This window comes from Cladophialophora carrionii, assembly GCF_000365165.1.
Source record: "Cladophialophora carrionii CBS 160.54 unplaced genomic scaffold supercont1.9, whole genome shotgun sequence".
NCBI lineage: Eukaryota > Fungi > Ascomycota > Eurotiomycetes > Chaetothyriales > Herpotrichiellaceae > Cladophialophora > Cladophialophora carrionii.
Genome location: NW_008481834.1, coordinates 1,087,755 through 1,104,079, shown reverse-complemented (window position 1 = coordinate 1,104,079; position 16,325 = coordinate 1,087,755). Strand labels below are relative to the sequence as shown.

At 52.5% G+C, this 16,325-nt stretch overlaps 3 protein-coding genes across 3 annotated transcripts; 1 reads left to right on the top strand and 2 right to left on the bottom strand.

The window, feature by feature from the left end:
• Positions 1-6,362: 6,362 nt before the first annotated feature.
• Positions 6,363-8,198, top strand: G647_09473 (uncharacterized protein; the record flags this gene model as incomplete). Its single annotated transcript, XM_008733776.1, has 1 exon — positions 6,363-8,198. The coding sequence occupies one exon, from the start codon at positions 6,363-6,365 to the stop codon at positions 8,196-8,198; it is 1,836 nt and encodes a 611-aa protein (XP_008731998.1).
• Positions 8,199-11,884: 3,686 nt separating this feature from the next.
• G647_09472 (uncharacterized protein) lies at positions 11,885-13,039 on the bottom strand (the record flags this gene model as incomplete). Its single annotated transcript, XM_008733775.1, has 1 exon — positions 11,885-13,039. One exon carries the CDS (start codon positions 13,037-13,039, stop codon positions 11,885-11,887), a length of 1,155 nt encoding a protein of 384 aa, XP_008731997.1.
• A 736-nt stretch (positions 13,040-13,775) lies between these two features.
• Positions 13,776-15,542, bottom strand: G647_09471 (uncharacterized protein; the record flags this gene model as incomplete). Its single annotated transcript, XM_008733774.1, has 2 exons — positions 13,776-15,004; positions 15,059-15,542. The coding sequence occupies 2 exons, from the start codon at positions 15,540-15,542 to the stop codon at positions 13,776-13,778; spliced, it is 1,713 nt and encodes a 570-aa protein (XP_008731996.1).
• Between the last annotated feature and the right edge of the window lie 783 nt (positions 15,543-16,325).

Sequence of the window (16,325 nt, the reverse complement as noted above, 5' to 3'; positions counted from 1 at the left end):
AAGGTAGGGCCTAAACTAGGTTTCGGCGTCTTCCTCTAGATAGGAGCTAGTAAATAGGACCTTAGTAAGCTCGTCTAGGAATTTACTAGGGTTTATTAGGAAGAATATATCTATATATTAAAGGAAGGGGGTTAGTCCCTTCCGCTCTCCCTTATAGGGTTTTAGGGCGTTGCCTAAATATCCTTTTACCTCGGTAGTTATAACGGATAATGTCGGGGTAGGAGGTGTTAGTCGTAGAGTGCTGGGTCTTGTTAACGTAGTCTCGTTTAAGGATAGGCGTAAGGCCTAGTGAGCGAGGCTTTTATTGGTGAGTAAAGAAGGTCTAGTATACCTGCTTATATATACGCCGGTATTATATTAGGGGGTAGTAGCTAAAGTATTAGCGCTACTCCTTTCAATTAACCGGTAAGGGTTAGGTCTTTAGTCACAATACTTAAGTAAGGGTGTAGAGGATACAATATAAGAGCGAGGTATAGTAGACGGCTTAGTGTAACAAGATACTTAAAGGTAGGTCTAAGTAGATAACATAAGTTGGCTATAAAGGAGTGTAACTAGACTATCTAATAATGAGCGTATATATACCCGTATATCCTGCACCCTACTCTGTGGTGCTCTATTGCTCTATTAGTAGAGCACCCTAGAGCACTAGAGCACGTTACATGACTAGTGTGCCTAGCCTTGCGCGCGAGGCTGCTCTTCCTGCTCCTTCGCCCTACCTTCCGTCCTCGGCTTGTAGAGGGTCGTGTATAAGGCCGTCCTATAATAACGACGACCTACTTATAGGGCACCTAGAAGCTAATAAGACTATTAAGCTTATTATAAGGGTCTATAAACTATAGAAAGGAATAAGGATAGATGTCTAATAGTTCGTTACGGAATACGAAACCTATACTAAGGCTAAGTATTTACGATATAAACCCTACGGGCTACTATAACTATTAGGAGCCCTAGAAGGAGCCTGGAAATTAGTTATATTGGATTTTATTACTAAGCTATTAAAGTCTAAGGAGCCCCTTACGGGCGTTATTTACGATAGCGTTCTAGTAGTATATAATAGACTAACGAAGTATAGCTACTTTAGGCTATACCTAGAATCTTTAATAGCGGAAGATTTAGCTTATAAGTTCTTACGAACGGTGTTCGCTAATTATAATATGTCTAGAGAGATTATCTCGGATAGAGATAAACTATTTATATCTAAGTTCTAGAGGGCCTTAATGAAGTTACTCGCTATAAAATATAAACTCTTAACTTTATTTTACCTGTAAATAGATAGTTAGATAGAATAAATAAATTAAACCCTTAAATAGTATCTCTAGATGTATATTAACTATAAATAGACGAACTAAGTATAACTCTTACTAGTAGTATAGTTCTACTTTAATAACTATAAAGCAGTAATAAGAACGACACCTTTCTATATAAACTACGGATTCCATTCGCGGCTAGAAGAATCTATAGAGTAGTAACCTAACTAAAAAGCTACGGTAGTTGCCACCTAAATACACGAACTCTATAATAAGCTTAAAACGGATATTGAATTCTTATTAGACAGGATAGCTAAATATACGAATAAGAAAAGGATCGAGGGACCGACCTTTTCTAGGGGGGACCCCGTCTACTTAGTACGAAAAAACGTTAAGATAAAATAACTAAGTACGAAACTAGATTACACTAAACTAGGACTATTTAGAATAAAAGAAAAGCTTAGACTAGTGATATATTAATTAAAGCTGCTAGAGGATATAAGAATCTACTCCGTATTTTATATATTATTACTAGAACTAGCGCCTAGGAACGCTAGAATCGTTAAGTCTATACCCGTAAGCGAAGAACTCGAAGATAAGGAGTATAATGTTGAGGAGGTACTCTAGACTAAACTCATCTAAGGTAAGCCCCATTACCTAGTTAAGTAGTTAGGGTACGACGCTATAGAAAACTCCTGGGAACCGGAAACGAACCTCTCTCCTACATTACTATAGGAGGTACGAGAAAGTTACCCTAACTAGTTCTCATCGCGAATAGCGCGTCTAGTTAGGCGTCGTTAAAAGCTAGTAGTGCGCCGTCGGACTGCGACCCACTTAATGACTTAGGCTCGTTAGGAATATACCCCTCTTCTTGATCTAGGGTATCTAAGATAAATAATTACCGGATTACTATATCACTCTAAGTACAGGTTATCCCCTCGATCTCCCGCTCGGCCGAGGATAGTGTTATTTAGGTCGATAGGATCTTACAAGCGAGCTCAGCGAGACGATAACAGTATTCCTCTACCTTCTGCCGAAGGCGTTATTTCTTCGCCTCCAAGACTCCAAACTCCTCCTCCGAAAACTGCCCGTCGCACTTTATATTCTTATAAGTGTAGTTACTACAGCGGGCGTTTCCCTTCAACAGTATATAGAGTTATCCTTTTCGGGTACAATTCGAGTAGGGAGATATATTGTTATAAGTACCGAGAAGGTCGATCGAGTTTGTAAGAGCGCGGTATTCGGTAGCACGATTATAACGAGGAAGACGGTAGATAGAAATTAAGGAAGAGGGTATCTTTAGCTATAACTGGTTAGAAGTTAGGCGTAGCCCTAACTTTATATTATAGCTAAGACTAGCTCTCGAGATAAGAGCCTAGCTAAGAGGGGGATAGTGTTATATATAGCCTCGCGGTAGACCCGTTATAAGTCGCTAAGCGGAGACTCGCTATATTTATTAAACGCCTATAGAGAACGCAGGACGAACTAGGGGTGGCTATAGGCCGTTACGTAATAGGCTCTATTAGCCCTAGAGGTACAGTAATAAAGCGAGTAGAGCGAATAGAGCGTAGTGTAGGACACACGGATATATATACGCTTATTATTAGACAGTCTAGTTACACTCCTTCGTAGCCAACTTATATCATCTACTTAGACCTACCTTTAAGTATCTCGTCACACCTAGCCGTCTGCTATACCTCGCCCCCTGTATCGTATCCCCTATACCCCTACTTAAGTATTGTAACTGGAGACCTGACCCTTACTGGTTAGTCGAAAGGAGCAGCGCTGATACCTATGCTTGGGCACATTAATTGGGGAGCTTCCCCCGCGACAGTAGATAACCGTAACCACGTCTCCAACCCGTGGTCTCTGAAGTACACAAGTAATTTAGGACAGACTGGCAGATCGCACACCTACGAGGTCCAAAACTCCACGATCAGAGGCGCGTGATTTGCAGCGGGCGTTGGAGCAGCGACGCTGCTCTGCTCTAGGTTGCCTGCCATCTGTTTTCACGCTGCATACGAACTGCATGGCGCGTGAGAGATTGATGATGGGTCCGGTCTCACATCAGCTCGACACAAGGCTCGTCTTTCCAATCAAACCCACAAGAACTTCTTTACAACCGGCCCTACAACATCCCTCTTTAGAAACAAAAGCTATGTTGGGGCTGGGCCAAAAGGTGATCCTGAGAAATACTAGGAACTTTCTCTCCAAAGGTCCCTCTTTGGAAACAAATTACAGCTCGGGGCTGGGCAAAACTTAGCAGCGGGAAATACGATGTGTCTTTCATCCATGACGTCCAGTAACAACCGGTGTTTAGATGGCAGGACTCGAGAAACACATCGAGCCTGACTACTCCCAGGCAACCCCAACGCCATGACCCATGGCACACGGGCTGGCTTGCCGAGGACGCAGGGTAGACCCGTTGTTAGGCTTGGGGCAGCAATATGGTGCGTAGAAGGACGCTGTCATCAACACGTGAACCCCAAAGTACTTGTGGAAAGTAGCCGGTCCAGGGGAGCAGTGCAGGTGAGGATATTTGAGAGTGTCAATACCCTGACTTCGAGGTGAGTACCGCGAAATCGACGCCACATCTCCTGCCTGGTGCAAGTATGATCGCCCGTGGCGAGGGAGCTGCAAATCCTTCCATCCCCACGAAAGCGATACTCGTACTCTTAGGTGAAAGTTGAATGGAGAGCGTTGTCATGAGCAGATCATGACAATCCCATGGCCTGGGACGTCTCATCCCATGCATCTTCCTTCTGATGGATCTTCCCTGCGTGAAAACGAGATGAATAGACTGAAAATCTCGGATTTCTTGGTCAAGACCGTGCCCACATGTTTCTGCATGTGGCATGGTCTCTCGAGAGTGTCCCGGGGTCGGCCAACCTCGCCGTCGAAGCCCGCGCGAGACAGTCTGCCGGGCCCACCCCTGACCCGACAAATATAATCTCTCGCCGATCGTGGGCGGCTGGATGGCATGAGCCAGCCCGGAAGACTAGTGTGGCTGCCCCTGATGTCCTCGTACAATTGGGGGCTCCGTGTGAAGCAGCCAGTCCAGTCGAAGACGCTGTGTTTCCCAAACCAGGTCTGGGATCCGGCGATGTACAGAATCTTGCTACAATGTACTCCGTACACCAAACCAAAGGGTGTGTCCCAGCGGCGACAGGCTCGAATCCCAACACCATCCCCTCGTATTGTTTGCTGACTCTGATCTCCACAAAAATACAGCGTAGGCAACTTCCGATCAGAAGATTAGGTGCGACTGTTAGTCGGTGAATAGCCGTCGGCGTCGTTTCGTTGTAGCGTCTGGTGGTGGACAAGGTACGCGAGCACAGGGTGCCGTTTTGTCAGCAATGACTTGCATCCACCAGCATCTATCCACCGGTACTCCTGTCACAAACACGGCTATCCGCGACATGGCAGCAGAGCCGGATTTAGCTCGATTGGCGCATCCCCGATTCTCTTCCATCACTAGAAGACCCCACAGAGGCACCACGCTCGAGCATGGTGTACACAATGCACGAGCCAGGCGGTGTCGATGTGTTGCCTACGACGATACTACAGGCAATAGCCGATCATAATCTCATGTTGCATTGTCCCGGCCAGGGGCCATAGAGGGCCAGAAGGTGGACTTGCACTCGAACTTGTGCCATCATCCGTCTTGAACCTTAAAAGCGGTGGCTGTTATCCTCGTTCATGTTTGTCAGCGACGGGAAACAACGGTGGTGTCGGTATGCGTCTGTATAGCGAGCAGCCCTGTCGTATTGCCATGCTCTAGGCTGACTGGCTCCTCTGCACGCCGAGGGCCCCAACTGCCCGATTGGGATCATCATAGTGCAAAAGCTTGTTTCCGGGGCGACGTTCCTCTGGGGACGAAGCCCGGTAAAGCGTCGGACGTCGGCTTTTGTCCACGACACTCTTCCCAGACATCCAAAGCGGCATTACGATTGGCTATCAGGAGAGCGGCCGCCTTGGCAGAGGGACGAAGCGAGCGTATAGACCCCAGTGGCACACAGCCTTATTTATATCGGCATGACAAAACGCTACAATCGGTCTTCAAGGAGGCGGCAACTTGCATTAAGCTCGACGAAGCCCGTATGATTGCTGGGTCCCGATGACTGCTGCCAAGGGGGCCTAGACCGACTCTGGGTGGTCGTGGTTGCCCTCTGAAGCACGTCCAGGCGGCAACAACGGGTGTGTGCCTCCAGAGGGTTGCCAGACTCGCGGTAGGTGCCCCTCCGGCTCACGGCTACGGGCTCTAAGGAGCCGTATCCCGACCAGGAGACTGAAACCCTGCTCCCTGATGGATCACCCAGAGGGGTGCCCGGAGTTGCTATCCCAATGGGGTTCAAGATCACTGTGTTCTGGATGGCCAGAGACATTCGGAATCTGCGTGAAAGCCAATCACTCCTCGAGAACCCCGATGCCCAAGTTGGCAAGACGATAAGTCATCCCAGTTCTTCGATGCCTCCACTTGTATAGCTGCGTGTATCGGTCAGGTATTGCGGGTGGCAGTATGCAAGGCTGTATACAGCCCACTACCCGGGCACCGGCGTGTATCAGCTTCAAGATCTCATTTACAGCACACGCTCCATACAAATTGCTCTCGTGTCTCGGCTTGATCACGTACCTTCAGGAGGTCTTATCACTCCCTCTACCTAAAGTAGCTCGACAGCGTTGCAAGAGATCGGCTCGCAGAGGACGCTCCAGCATCAACCTGTTCGCTACGAGCATTGCTTCATTGGTCAGTGGGTGGCGTTTCACCAAGCAGTGCATGATGAGCTAACGGACCTCTGGCCTCTGCAGCAAGACAGCCATTGACAATCACGATCCTGCCTCCTACCCATCGCATGCGGTAGTGCCACTTTCGCTAATCCCCATCAGTACGGCTACGCTGTGAACTTCGACTAATTCAAAGCACGCCTTCTGTTCGGCCCAGACGCAGGGCCCACGACAGCCCAGCTGGGACAACAACCAGCCTGGACAGCCGCAATAACTAAGTAGTGCAGATTGGCGTGCAGGGAAAGGCCCGAAACTGGATGACAACCAGGCTTCCGAATGCGAGCTGCCACAAATCTGATTGCACAAACGTCTCAGCAACGGACGACCCCGATGACTGTCTTGAACGAAAACCCTGCTCAATTTGAGTTTGCTACATTCAATAGCCTGAAGATCGATGCCCAGCGGCCAGCCTCGACCAAGGCTCCCTTTCTTTTCATCGTCAAGACCCCCTCCTCCGACACATTATCTCGCTCCACTACCCGCAGCGCGGCTGCCAGCATCAACAGCCATGCTCAACGATGGGCGCAAGAGGTCGCAGTATCCCAGGGCGCCAACGGAGCCGCTGGCCGACGGGATACCGACACACTCGCGTTCGAGAAATGCATGATGAGATGTCGTGTGTCTCGACTGCTTGAGGACCCCAGCAAGCCTGCGAAGTCAAAGCGCTCCGGTTCGGGGAAGAGAGTCAGCCGGTCGGCGGAGAAGCGCTCAAGGAGAACGACGCCCCAGCCATCTGAGAAGACCGGTGGTACGACGAGCGAGAAAGGATCCTCGACCAGCCCTGAAGCCGAGCCACGACCACGAGCCATGTCGGATGAGCGTCGAGTATCTCAGGCGGCGCCACTGTTAACTCCTGGTGGAACAAGGTACGCGGTTTTGGACCCCTTCGACTCGACGCCCCTGGCAAACGACGGCGACGTGCAGCCGATCCTCCAATATTTTCTCTCCTTTACGCTTCTGTCCTCGCCACAGGCAAGCAGTAACGGCCACAAGCCGCCCGACGCCGCCACGATCCAGCACATCTCAAGCATCAGCGCCATCATGCAGGGGTGCATGAACAAGAGCGTCCATCTGTACGCCCTCTTAGCGGCCACGGCCAGCCGCATGCGAAGGGTCTCTGGAGTGTCATTCCGTGCGGACAACGGACCGGAAATCTATCTGCACAAGGCCCTCCAATGCCTTCGGATGTTGCTCGACAATGACAGCCAGTCGGCGATCCAGGACCGGCAGATCATCCTGGACATCTATTATCTCAGCGTCTGCGGCTGGTACATGGAGCGGTATGAAGAATCCAAGACGCACTTTAACGTCCTGAAACATTTCTGGAAGTCGCTGACCCCCGGGCTGTCGACTCTGGACCAGTACATCTACGACCTCCTCAGCTACAATACCATCTTCCTCGAGGCCGACGCCTCGAAGGTTCTCGACTCGATGGGCCCTAATCGGTTCGACCACCTCGCCGGCCACGGGACGATGCCCCAACCTCTCGCTTGGCAACCCCAGTACCCAGTCTCGGTCCGCCACTGCTCCGCCCTGCCCCGGACGCTCGAGCAGACAAGCTACAGTCCGGATCTTAGGGAGATTGTGCAAGAACTGCGATCGCTCCTGCTTTCCTACAACACCCTCTCCCAGCGGTCTATACTTCCCGGGCCCGAGCGAGACGGGATCCAGTGGAAGAGTCGGTCGCTTGCCCTTCGTTTGCTCGAACAGCCCAGCTACGGGGACGAGTTGTGCTGCCGCTTGGCGCTGATCATCCTCCTCCGATCCATCTCCACGGGCTTCCTGTTGCGCGACCACCCCGACAACGACATCCCCGTCGACCCGGTCCTGGTCACACGGCGCTTGAAGCTGCAACTGCAGTATGAGATCCTGTTGCCGGCCAACGAAATCTCCCCCGTCGCGCTACCCACCGCCCCGCAGATCTGGACGGGCAAGTCCAACCATCTCCTGCTCTGGATCTTGATTGCCGGGCTCTTTGGCGCCCGCCTGACCGACCAGAAGAGCGAATACGACTGGTTCTGGAGCCGGGTCAAGGCGTTGATGCGACTCTTGGAAGTCAGCACCATGTCCGGGCTGCGAGACCTCGTCACGTCGTTTGCCTTTGTGGAGGGCATGCTGGCCGACCAGAGGATCGACGGCGTCCTGGTCGACGAGGGGCCCGAGTGAACGTCCGTTTGCATGATCCGGTCGCTGGAAGGATCGAGGGTCGGCCGGGCGCCTGGCGTGGTCAGCGCCAAGTGAACGCCATGTCCGCTATACCTGAACCGCACTACCCTAGTACATCGGTGTTATATGATTATGGAATCACGATGGTTATCTATGCATCCTTCTGTATTTAGTAGCAAGGCTGGGAAAAGGCAAATTGCACGTCGTCGAAGCCATGGACATCTCGTGCATCTGCAGTACCCGGTATTTAGGTGACCAGTGCTCGAGTGTTGATCGCCTTATGTTGACTAGAAATTCATCAAGTGCGTCCCTCGCGTCCACCAGAGCGTGACTTTGCACTCACACGAAGACAAGTCACAGATCGGAGGTCTGAATCATCTGGTTCGCGAGGCAGACACGAACTGGGTGGCACCGATATCGACAGTCGTTGCGGTACTGTGACTTAGCTAATAGAAGCTGCCACGATGTAACCATCACTAGAAAGGCTACTCGACACAGCCACCTGAATTTCATATGGGCGTCCCTGGCGCTGAAGGGGGCAGTGCGGCTGCGCATCACCCGAGCCATGTATTGACCGTAACCCTGGAGACCTGCCATTAGCTACTAGTACGTGCCTACGTAGCTATCAATAGGCTGTCAACGGGCGATGCCTTTCTTCTCGTTCTCAGGCTCGGGAAGAAAAAAGAGGGCGCGCCACACCGTGTCTAGACGCGCTCCTTCCCTCCGTTGCGCCTCCCTTGAACCCCGCTCGTCAAAAAGAACTGAAGTGACCCTCAATTTTATTCTCAATTGATCTCGGCGACAATGAGAAAGAATGAGTGGGCTCTTGGTAGCACATTCTCACCTAGGGGTTTTCCCTTTTACTGCACCCACCAGTTCTGGCGGGATCTGGGCGGTGTTGACAGATACAGACGACTGCGACTACAGTAGCTGCTCGGTCCTCCACAAACAATCACCGAACCGCCTGTCCTTTTTCATGTTGCGATGCGTGTCCTCTCATGTTGCGATGCGTGTCCTCTCATGCTGCGATGCGTGTCCTTTCTTATGCTGAGATGTGCGTCTTAATCCTGGTCGCACCTGGTTATAAATCCAAGACCTATCCCAGCACTGTATCTTTTGTTCTACGCATGAACCAGAACTTCCATGGCAAAGGAGACTTCCAGATGACAGCACCGTTTGATCCATTTACCTACACCAGTGGCCGCTGGCTTCATACGGGACAAGGCACAACGGCAAGCTCGATCTTTGAAGTTCGACTTCCCTCTATCATGCCAGAAAGCTGTAGACGCATGTCCCGGAGCCAGAAGAGTCGTGCAGTGTGAAAAACGGGAAGGAGGCTTCAACCGCGTCTTCATCTTCTTCATGGACAATGGAGCACATGTCATAGCAAACATCCCTTCCGCGTGGCTGGCCCGCCAGATCTGGTGACCAAGTCCGCGGTCGCGACAATGGCATACGGTAAGACTTTCACTCTACCCTGATGTTCGACTGATACGATACAGTGAGGTCTCATATACAAGCATCCCCGTACCCGGCATTCTCGATCGGACCCCGACGCCCGTATTCCGGTGGGAGCAGACTACATCATCAAGGAGGACGTTTCACGTAGCGGTGTTCAGTTGCACGAGGTGTGGCCGACCATGGATGCATCCTGATCTCAACAAGAGAAACATATAAGTCTCGCGCAACAACCCGACCCAGATAACCGCCCTCATAGACTGGCAATCAACCTGCATCGAGCCCACCTTTTGTCTACGCGAACGAGTCGCCGGATCTGATCACTCTCCCGCCAGCTCTCTCTGTAACTCCAGAAATGGACGACGAGTTAGATGCAAGCATTGTACATCGTCACAGGATAGTCACGAATGAGAGCGCGAACCATGATGCCAGACCAGAAGATGGAGGGTGCCAGATCTGGTACCGGAGCACATTCAGCTATCCACGAAGACCGCATTCATCGTACTGGTTGAGATTGGGATCGTGTCACCGAGGGTACATACACTCACTCACTCAATTCATCCACTCGCCACAAACCAGTTAAATCTGGCCTCCCACCCACTCCCCACTCATTCACTGGTCCGTGGTCTTCTTTTGTGGTCCGAATCCTCCTCCCGTCCCATGACATTGAATCTGCAAGGGATACTGCTGCTCAGTGGCACCATTACACAAAAGCCGCTCATTTTGCGGGTTAAGAATCGAGGATCGAGGAGTGACGTTTGAGTATACTTGGAGACAAGACGGCGACAGGAGGCAGAAGAAACGGACAGCGCCGGGCAATAGAAGAAGCACCACGCGCCACGAGGACAGGACAGTGTCAAACGCGGAGGTCTGATGGACAGATACTCCGTACGGTAAGTAGAGAGACAAGGCTGATACAGTACTTTCGAGATCGAGACATGCAAGTGTACGATACATACTTAGGCACTCATACTGGATGGGAGACTAGACTTGTCCCGAGTATCGCCCACACCAGCCGGTCTGCTGACAAGCCATCCTGACCTCGCTGCCTGGCCCATGCTATCGTTTTAACTTTACTAATGTTCTGAATATGCTATCAATGATCTCTCCTAACCCCGCTTGCCGATACTGATCGTTCTGACCATGCCATCGTTCTGACCATGCCATCGTTCTGACCATGCCATCGTTCTAACAATGCTACCTATCTATCTATCTATCTACTGTCCATCTATTGTCTGTCTGTCTGTCTCCTGCCGTCCAACCCTCCATCACTTAGTCTAGGTACCCAAGGTGGGTGGTTGACAGGGCAAGACCTCTCCAATACTGTAGCTGCGCCCCGAGCCGTGAGCGTCGGGTCGAGTCGAATGCAGCACTTTCAGCTCCTGCACGAGTGGTGCCCATCTTTCGTCGGGCACAACTCTCGAGTCCTCTCCTCCCTTGTGCTCGCTGCGCCGGTGCGGTAAAATTTTTTTTTTCCCACTTCGGACTGATTGCACCGTTGGCTTGTAGGCAGTCTGTATCGAATATGCACAGACTCTTCCGGATACCCTAGTCGCGACATTCTCGCGAGAGAGTATGAACCTCTTGAGGACAGGGGCGCCGAATATGATACCGATGTCGATGGAGAAGAAACTCGCACTCATGACTCATGACTCATGACCGGCCGTCTGCAATTCTAGAATGCTGAACTCATCCTCTCCCCGTGCTCGTGACCGGCCATCTGTACTGCCACAAGTAGGATGCCGAACTCAGAGCGTACACGGGCATGTATACAAGGTATCGTATGTCGGAGGGCGAAGACCAAAGTCTCAGCAACGAGGAAGGCAACGATGGAGGCATCGCGCTCTATCCGACGTGCTCGGTTGCACCACCACTTGTGCAGAGACGAGGCCTAAAGCGGGCTTCCTTCTCCACGAAACGAGTCGAGCTCTCCATCTCCTGTCGCATTGTGTGTACGCCAGCTGGTAAGGGATGTGAGTACATCTCATCGCTCCGTTGTCCTGGTGAGCGCGGCATGGGCATTCTCTCCATGACATAACGAATTCGGTCCACTTCATCTGTGGACGATCACGACTGATCCACTTAATCCGGTGACGATCACATCGTAATCACGACGTGGTAAGACGGCAGGCTGGCTTCTCGATACGTTTGCGTTTCGCATTTCGTCGTAAGTAAACCACATTGGAGTCGGAGACGGAGACGGCACTCTCCAGCCACTTCTCCCCTTCTCACCCAGCACCTGCATCGCCTGCAGTCTTCGTTTCGAGATTTAAAAACCCGTCCAGCCCGTCCATCACGTCCCTAGCGACACCGCCGGTCAGCGCGGTATTGATCGCCTTTTTGAGTATCGACCTCTTGATCCCTCCGACTCGCGGTTTCCAAACACCCGGCACTTCGACCCCTTCGCCCACCTCGCCAAACATCGGCACACCCTTCATGGTATCGCGTGCAGGTGTGTCAATCATTCTCGTGGCAAGGACTTCAAATTCATCGGCGCCACCCTGGCCATTCACATCGCCGACACTGACGGCGATGACAGCGTCCGCAACAGCAAGCTCCTCGCGACTCGGATCGAAGATGACGTTCTCGCCGACCACCACGACCAGCAGCGTGACCGGGGGTCTTGACGCCATCGGACCGCCCATCCTCCTCGCGTAGAGATAGGTGCTCGCCATCCAGTCGTCATCCGCGACGGGATCTTCCTCGCCCTCGCTCTTCAGGCGCGGCACCCTAGTGTCCCGAAGCGCCAGATGCGTCGCCATGCTGAGCAAAGGCAGCGGATAGCTCGCCAGGCCGGTCGCCGAGATGAGCAGCACGTCGATGTACACGTGCCAGTGCCAGCGCGAGTTGATGACCAAGTTGTCCTGTAGATGTAGAGAAGGGCGGTTCAGATTTAGATCTGAAGAAGACGAGCGTCCTGTTAGTAGCGGCTCCCGGATCATCTCCTCCAGAAACACCAACCCGGCGTCATCGTCCCGTAGACCAGGCAGCGTCAGGCTGAGCGTCACCCATTCGTGTCTGCCTCTCTGGCGTGGGCTGTTGGCGGAATCCACCTCGACGTCGACATCCATAGCTCCTCCATCGTTGACTGTTTCTCCTTTCGCCTTCGCTTTCGCCCTTGCTCCCACACTCGCCCGCACTTCTTCTGCTAATGTCCTCTCAACCTCCAGTTTGACCCCCACGATTGCTTCTCGGCCATCACTGAACCCGACGTGCGCGCTGCCGTTGACGGAAGGGAGCACGCCCGTCTCGGCCCTCAGCGCGCGGAAATCGGTCGGCAGGGGTCGCGCATCTGGGCGGATGGGCGGGATCGACGAGAGCGATGTATGCAGGTAGGCGAGCTCGGCGGGGGAGAAGGGGAGGGACGTCGTGAGCGAGGGCATGGTCTGGTCAGTTCTTTCGGGGTGGGTTGGTGGGTGACTCTGAATTAAATGATGCAGAGATGTGCAGCGCACTGCAGCACAAGTAGAATGTAATTAACTCCTCACAAAAAGGAAGGTCAGGAATGAAAGATTCCAGGAATGCTCAATGCTGTCGGTCGCGGGGTTGTATGCGGCGGGCGAACAATTCAGTAATTACTGTGGGTACAGAGTACACATGAAGTACCGTAGTGAGCGACTCGTGCGAGGGCGCCAGGCCTTCAAGCGAATGACTTTTTGACTTGTCCGTCCTGGAAATCGAGGACCAGAATCGAAGATCTGGAAGCAGGAGGACGGTGCTCTGAGACGAACTTTGGTTGTCACGAAAAGTTTCGAGAGTCAACGAGATTCAATTGCGCCGGAGTTAACGAATCGTGCATTGCGCCCTTGATCAACTTAAGGCCGAGAATTGAATGCTACACGAATTCGGAGGACGAAGTCAGTATGGAATACAAGCTGCTTCTCCATTACTGCGACTGGCAACTCGAATACTGGGGACGACGTATGTATGGAATATAACTGCTTGTCCACTCCTGCACTGGCAATCCGAATACAGGTGACAAAGTACGTATGGAATATAACTAAATCTCCATCACCGCGACTGACAAGTCATACACAGTACATTCACCGAAGCACAGAGGAAGACGCAGTGTTTCTCTACCACGTCCTGCCCAGCCATCGTCGCAGTCTTTTCTCCCGCTCATGCGTCGATTCCTATCCCTCCCGCCTCCTCGCTCACTCCGACGAGCCGTGGTCTGCCGGCCTTTGCCCCATACACCATTTCCATGAGCTTACTCTTCTGCTTGTCCCGGACACCTCGCAAGTATTCGTATGTTCCCTCCAGCCCTCGGATTTGCTGGTCGACGACGCTCCCGTTGTCGATCGTGACGGAGTCGTTCCGCCTGACTAGCGGGCTCACCAGTTTCCTCCGCAACGTCTCGAGGTTGATCTTCAGCGTCTGCAATCTGGTGTGGTGCTCCATGAGGAGATGTTTGTTGTTGACCGTCCTCGACCTGACGCTCGACAAGAGCTGCTTGTTCTTCTCGAACTTGCGCAGCATTGCGGCGTTTGGGCCGATCACCCTCGTCCACAGCGACGAGAGGAGATCGCTCTCCAGTCGTTCTTGCGTGTCTGTTTCTCGGACGACCGTTCGCTGCAGGTTCAGAAACTGTCGATCGATCGACTCGAACAAAGCGAACAACGCCGCCGAGTGAGTCAACTCGCTGTTGATCGACTCTTCGAGCACGTTGACGAATTCATGGAACGTCCTCGTCAATGTTGCTCTTGTCCTCTGCGGCGAACTTGCTCCAAATACTTTGGTCAGGAACGCTCCCAGACTTGTCGGCCCCTTTGACGTCTCAAGGAGGCCGCCTCGGTTGAAGACGCCGTGCAGGTGATCAAAGACGACTCCGCTGAGTGATATTCCTTGTCCTGTCGTGACCCCCTCCAGCTCCCGTTTCGCCCAGTCCATGACAAGTAGGATGCTGTCCACATCTGAGTCAACGTCGGCAAAGAAGCGCGTTAGCTCAAGACCAAGATTCTTCAAGCTCTCGGATAGTTCATCCAGCGAACGAACAATCAATGGCGCCGAAGTCATGTTGGCGCTTCGGACCGACTCTCCAAGATCCCATACCGCCACACTCGTCTCCTGCAGCGCTGTGATTTGCGTATATCCGTTCTCCGAATAGAAGATTAGAGGTTCGAACGACTTCGCCAAGGTCGAAACCTTGACCAGGTCTGGCACCGGGGGTGGTATCGGTGGAACGAGAATGATGCGTAGAAGCGAAGCGAGTAGTATCGTTGTGAGAACGGACATAAATGTGGCAGACTTCGTCTTGGTTATCACGTCGAATTTCCGTTGCACGAAATTGAGAAACGGGACAAAAGGCTCCCTGTGTTGTACTTCGGCGCGAAGCTGTAGGCGAATATCTGCACTCCACTGTCAGTGAGTCTGCACGCATCATGCCGTGGGGAAGGTATTACAATTGTTCGGACTCTCTGCAGATATGGGTTCTTCCCGACTGAAGTCTGAGGTCTTTGCGCCATACTGTGGCTCCACCTCTGGCGAGCGCTCCCTCACCGGCGAATCCGTGCCAGCAGGCAAAGGTGTATTAACCGCAATTGTGATGTCTGGATCGCCCTCGACCGCATCTTGATATGCCTCTGGACTCGTCTGCCGTGACCGGGAAGGACTGACCGAAGGTCGCAGGTCAAATTTCCCGTATGGATCTTGCCGAAACCAGTTGCTCGCATTCGAGTTGCGACTCTTGAAGCCCGGCGGCGACCACGGCAACCCAGCGCTCGATGTATCGTCAGCTTCACTTTCCGCTCGTTCTGGCCTGAAGCCCGGAAATAGAGGGGAGCGGCGCTCTTGCTCCTCGAAGTCCTCTATTGAAGCCTCCAGCGATTGCGCGTCTTCGTGCAGGGTCTCGGAGTAGGCGCCTTCCATGGGCCTCGCTTGCATCATGGCGAACATCGAGGTGTGCGAAGGAAAGGAGAAGAACACATGAATGCGAGGCTGCGTGGAAGGTCAAGGCGGGGCAGCAGGCCGATAAAGAGGCCGGCTTTCACAGGGAAGCAATCTGACTCGCCGTTGGGCCAGAATACCTGTCACCAGGCAACAATGGTATGAATGAAACCACTATCAAAGCCTCAACTACTGCTTCGATAGACAGAAGGCAATCCGAAGCATAGAGGGCGCACCGTTTGAGACAGCCAAAGAGGAAAGTCCATCTCTGGCAGAATGCGGGATGTGCTGCAAGCCCAGCCTCTTCTCAGAACGCGATCATCGAGGCACACGGACGAGCAGCGTGCTTCTCGCCTCGCACGGCTAGCGGGCACCAGCTAAGTTTGCAACAGAGAGGAAACGGAAGGGAAAGTCTGGAGGCTGGGACAGCTGGCAACCGTGGTGTCGTGGTTGAGAGGGGAAGTTCGCGACCAATCAAACGGCAGAAAAGGGTCAAGACCAGGATGCTTGATGCAAGGGGCTGCGTTCCTTGCTGCATGTACCGCTGTCTGCCAGTGCTGCAACGGGTCACCCTTATTGGAGGCTGTGAGACGCTTCCGGAGGGCGAATTGCTTATCAGCGAGTACTCCGTAAACTGTGAAAAGAGTCATGGGAGGAAAGACAACTGGTCACGAGCAGCGTCGTGTTTTCACGGTTCTCTGATCGACGGATAACGCAGCGGAGAAGAGATGATTGATATGGAGCCTCCACAGCTTAGCTCTGCCAGTCCTCGCGTGAGAAAAA